Source organism: Elephantulus edwardii, unplaced genomic scaffold, assembly GCF_000299155.1.
Source record: "Elephantulus edwardii isolate Elephantulus edwardi_28Jun2011 unplaced genomic scaffold, EleEdw1.0 scaffold00064, whole genome shotgun sequence".
Lineage (NCBI taxonomy): Eukaryota > Metazoa > Chordata > Mammalia > Macroscelidea > Macroscelididae > Elephantulus > Elephantulus edwardii.
The window spans coordinates 189,034-193,698 of record NW_006399814.1 but is presented as its reverse complement, the minus strand read 5'-3'; the positions used below and the strand labels follow the sequence as shown (position 1 = coordinate 193,698).

General features: G+C 55.7%; 1 protein-coding gene across 1 annotated transcript in view; it reads left to right on the top strand.

Annotated features, from left to right (window-relative positions):
- The first annotated feature begins 2,209 nt into the window (after positions 1-2,209).
- Positions 2,210-4,665, top strand: part of SHANK3 (SH3 and multiple ankyrin repeat domains 3) — a 53,263-nt gene continuing 50,807 nt past the window's right edge. Inside the window, exons 1-3 of the mRNA XM_006888096.1 lie at positions 2,210-2,216; positions 3,299-3,397; positions 3,822-4,005. Of these exons, the coding sequence (XP_006888158.1) occupies positions 2,210-2,216; positions 3,299-3,397; positions 3,822-4,005 (290 nt within the window). The remainder of the gene's footprint in view (positions 2,217-3,298; positions 3,398-3,821; positions 4,006-4,665) is intronic.

Genomic DNA, 4,665 nt, shown 5'->3' with positions numbered 1-4,665 from the left:
AAGAACAGAAATGACAAAATAAGCCAACATGAAAAGCTGGTTCTTTGGAAGGAGACAAACAAGAAAAAATAATAAGGAAGCACAATAAGAAAATGAACAAATCAAATTTAAGAACTATTGTAGATGTTGATTTAGTTCCTAGGGCCCTAGTGTATAACAGAATAAAACCTGCCAATCCCACACCGTCCTCACAACCTCTGCTGTTGTAAGGCACTGTCTCAGCTACTATGTCACTTCATCTCACTTCCTCTTTCGATGATCCTCTACTCTCCCAAGCATGATGCCCTTCAAGAGGGACTGACCTCTCTTGACTGTTGTTACGTGCCGTCAAGTCGTAGATGAGTCATTGCGACCCTATGAATGGAAGACATGAGCACTGTTCATACTTTCTGGAGGCAAGCCATTTTGGATGTGGATGCCACTCCTGCTTCCAAGCTTGACCAACTAGATAACCAAAATATGTATATAAGTGTTAACAACAAAAACTTACAAACAACACACTAGGCCCACAGAGGCCCTTGGGAATTCTACCCAGGCACATTGCTCAGTATTGCAGAGTGAGGTCACCTGTGCACTTTGATTAGGACCACAGTGTAGGATTACTTGTGTACTGCTTGGGACTGGATAATAGCACAACTGCACACTGCTCAGGACAGCAGAGAAGGCTTACCTGTGTGCACTGCTCAGGACTATAGTATGGTACACCTGTGCACACTGCTCAGACCTGTATAATGGCACACCTGTTCACTGCTCAGGACTGCAGAGCGGGTATTATTGTTTGTTGTTGTTATGTGCCGTCGAGTTGCCTGCGACTCATAGCGACCCTACGTACAGCAGCCCTAAACTCCGCTCTGTCCTGTGCCAATCGCACTGTCTCCGACTCCTCTCCCATCCCAATTACCCCAGTCACTGAATCAATCCACCTCATAGAGGGCCTTCCTCTCCTGCGTTGTCCCTCCACCCTCCCAAGCATGATGTCCCTCTCCAAGGACCGGTCTCTCCTCACAACATGTCCAAAGTATGTTAGACAGAGCCTCAGAATCCTTGCCTCCAAGGAGCCACCCGGTTTAACCCTCTCCAGGACAAATCTGTTTGTTTTCCTAGCAGTCCATGGTATTCTCAATACTCTTCTCCAGCACCACAGCTCAAAGGCATCAATTCTCCTTCTATCCTCCCTGGTCATTGTCCAACTCTCTGATGCATAACAGGTGATTGCGAAGACCATGGCCTGTATCAGACGCACCTTAGTCTCCAGAGAGACACCATTGCTCTTCAGTACTTTGGAGAGGTCCCTAACAGCAGACTTTCCCATGGCAATGCGCCTTTTAATTTCCTGGCTGCTGGTACCAAGACTGTTGACTATGGAGCCAAGCAAACTAAAGCTGTGTACAATCTCAATCTCTTCACCATCCATCCTGATGCTGCCAATTGGTCCAGTGGTGAGAATCTTTGTCTTCTTGACATTATATACCTGTGTATATTACTCAGAACTGCAGAATGTCACACCTGTGCACACTGCTCTGGACTGCAGAGAAGGCTCACCTGTGCACGCTGTTCAGAATTGCAGAACAGCACACCATGCTCACTGTTCAGGACTGCAGAGCAGGCTCACCCGTATACACTGCTCAGGACTGCAGAGTGGGCTCACCCATGCACTGTTCTGAATTGCAGAATGGCACCCCATGCACACTGCTCAGGACCACAGAGTGGGCACTCCAGTGCACACTGATTAGTACTGCAGAGTGGCCTCACCTGTGTGCATTACTCAGAACTGCAGAGGAGGCTCACCTGTGCACAGTACTCAGACCTGTATAGTGGTTTACCTGTGCATACTGCTCAGGACTACATAGCAGCTGATTTAAAATGTGAGCTGCTTGAGGGGAGGCTTGAACTTGATCATCCAATACAGACCAAGCATTGTCATCTTCATGGACACGGCAGCAGGTCAGTGGACCTGTCAGCAGACAAAACAAGCAAAGCACAGAGTGACCAATGGCCCACAGGCCAGAAGCTGCACAGATTAGAAGGTGGCATCGCTTAGGGGGAGAAGCACATACACAGAAGGTGGATGGACCAAGTGGAGTTTGAGCTCACTTTGGACCTGGGAGCAGAGGGGGAAATGGCCTAGGGAGAGAGGCAAAGGACATCTCAGATAGATCAAGAAAGGTCAGCAGGAGTCAGTGGAATGCACTAGGAAAGGTCAGCCGAAATGTCAGGTGAGTTGGAGACTGATGATGGCCTTCCAGGGAGCATTTCTAGCATAGCACAGCTACAAGGTCACTGTGGGTTAAGTATGAGATGGAAATGGGGCTGGAACTGGGTGTAAGAGGAGCAATGGGGTGGGGATCACAGACGTCTCTAAGCATGTCTGGAATGAGGTCAGAATCATGACTGCCTAGAGATGCACTGTTGGTGCAGGGGGCCCAGGAAACTTGGAAGGTGAGCTGGGGAGCACTGAGTTGAGGATGCTGAGAAAGGACCCATTTGAGGGGAACAGGAGCTGTCATTGGAGTTGGATAGCAACTCAGAAGAGGGGAGGAAGCAGAGACAGTGAGCCTGTAGGTCTGATGAAAGGTGTACAAGGGTGTGCCCTCGTTTATGTGTGCACATGGGATGGTGTGAGAGAGGCCAGGTGGCCAGAATCAGTCCTTCTGTAAGCTTGGCTTTGATGGAAGGAAGGAAGGTGAAGGGTCCTGGGTCAGGACAGTGTAGGAAGAGATAGTCCTGTAACTGTGGCCTTGGGTAGAGGGCAGGGTTGGAGCAGGCTTTGCTTGGGAAGTACCAGGATGGGTGGTGGAGGCATCAGGGCCCTTATTCACAGGAAAAGAAGGGTGTGGACCCCTGTGCCCTGCTTCCTCTTCTGCCGAGCCAGGCTTCTAGCTTAAAGTTCAGGAAGACTGGGTGGGTGGGTGTGTATCCCATGCAGCATCAGGATTAGACCATGGGAGGTAGAGCTCTGCAAGAAGGGTTTGCAGCCACAGCCAGGGACAGGGTTGGTTTCCAGTTCACATGGAAGGCAGAGAGGGCTGGACCGTGGCTCTGATGGGGGCACTGAAGTGGCCGCAGACAAGAGGCTAGGGGACAGAGGTGGGAGCTAGTGAGGCAGGGCCCAGGGGCAGATGGGGGGCTGGGGATGGGAGAGGAGGCAGGAAGGCAGTGGAGACACAAGAGGCCAGGATGCAATCACTTCCTCTACCCTGGGCTGGAGCACAGGAAATTCAATCCTTGTGCTTCCCAAGCTGCTTCCTGTGATAAGGGGTCCTCGCCCCATCACCCCACCCCTCTCATCCTGCCCTAGCCCCAGGAGACCACCAGCTCTACAGGCCAGTAGTCACTGGCCTTGGGAGGAGCCTGGAAGTGGGCCGGGAGGTCCGGGCGCCCTTGGGCCCACTTCCTGGTCAGGGAGGGTCCACTCAGGCCTGGGAAGCAGGACGGTCACTGAACCCTGGGACACACGTCGCACGGAGCCAGGCTCTGAGGGGTCAGTGGAACCCTGGGGAGGCTGAGGGGCCTCTTCAAGTGGCACCAGGTGTGGGAACAGGCCAGGGGTCCGAAAGTCAGGGCCGTCCAGGGAAGGTACTGGGCTCTGGGCTGACCTAGAAGCTGCTGTGTGATGCTTGGTGGGTCCTGGGGCTGCCCGCGGGGGCAGGGTCCAGGCGAGTCCTGGGTGGAGACACTGTTTTTAGAGGGGCTAGTTCAGGGTAACTTCTGTGGTTCTCAGGGTTGTTTTGTGGGTCTTATGGCTGCGAAGGTTGGGGCGGCCTGGGTCTGGGTCTGCGGCTGGACGTTCGGTTGGCTGGACGGACGTTCTTTCTCTGCAGAAGCCAGGGTTTCTCTCTCGGTGTCTGGAGCTATAACTGGGGGTGGCGGCGTGCGGAGGGGGCAGGAGCAGTTCCTCCGCGGACGAGGCCATCCCAATGTGGAGGGGCCCGGAGAACCCCTGGGCGAGGGTAGTCCGGAGGTTTCCGAGGTTGGAGGTGCCCGGCTCACTGCGATGGGGCGCTGGTGCTGAGCTAGTTTCTTCACTGCGCCCCCTCTCCGCCCACTCGTCACCCCCTCCCGCGTTGCCACGACAACGCATAAAACTAAAATTCACTTTCCCACCGCAGGTGGGGACTAGTAGCGCCCCCTCCCCTAAGCCCTTCCTCGTAGGTCGCGCCCCCATCTGCCGTCGCTAAGGTGACGGGGAGGGGGTGACAGGCACTGGGTCTGGGTGGACCGGGGGGGAGGGGGGCAAGCCGGGCCTGGGAGTCCGGAGCCAACTCCCCGAACTCGGCTGGGGCTGGGGAGCCGCGCCAGGCTCGGCGTGGCGGCGAGGATTAATTTGGAGGGTCCCGGGGTCTGGCGGGGAAAGCCCCCGCCCCCGGCTGGGCCCGGGCACCCCCGCGCCCGCCACTCCCCGGGTCCAGAGGGGTGGGGGTCGGCCGAGTGGGGGAGAAGCCTCCATCCCCGGAAATTAATTCTCCTCTTTTCTCCCCCCTTCTTGCCCCCCGCTCCTGTCCCCTTGCCCCGACGCGGCCCCCACCCCCCGCTCTAGGACCCCACCTCGGCCTCAATTTCAGGGGGGTCCTCGCAAGTCACCCGCAGCGCAAGGGCAGCGTGGCTCCACAGGCTGAGCCCCCCAGACCTGCGACTGCCCCCACCCCGGCTCCGCGCCCCCGGCCC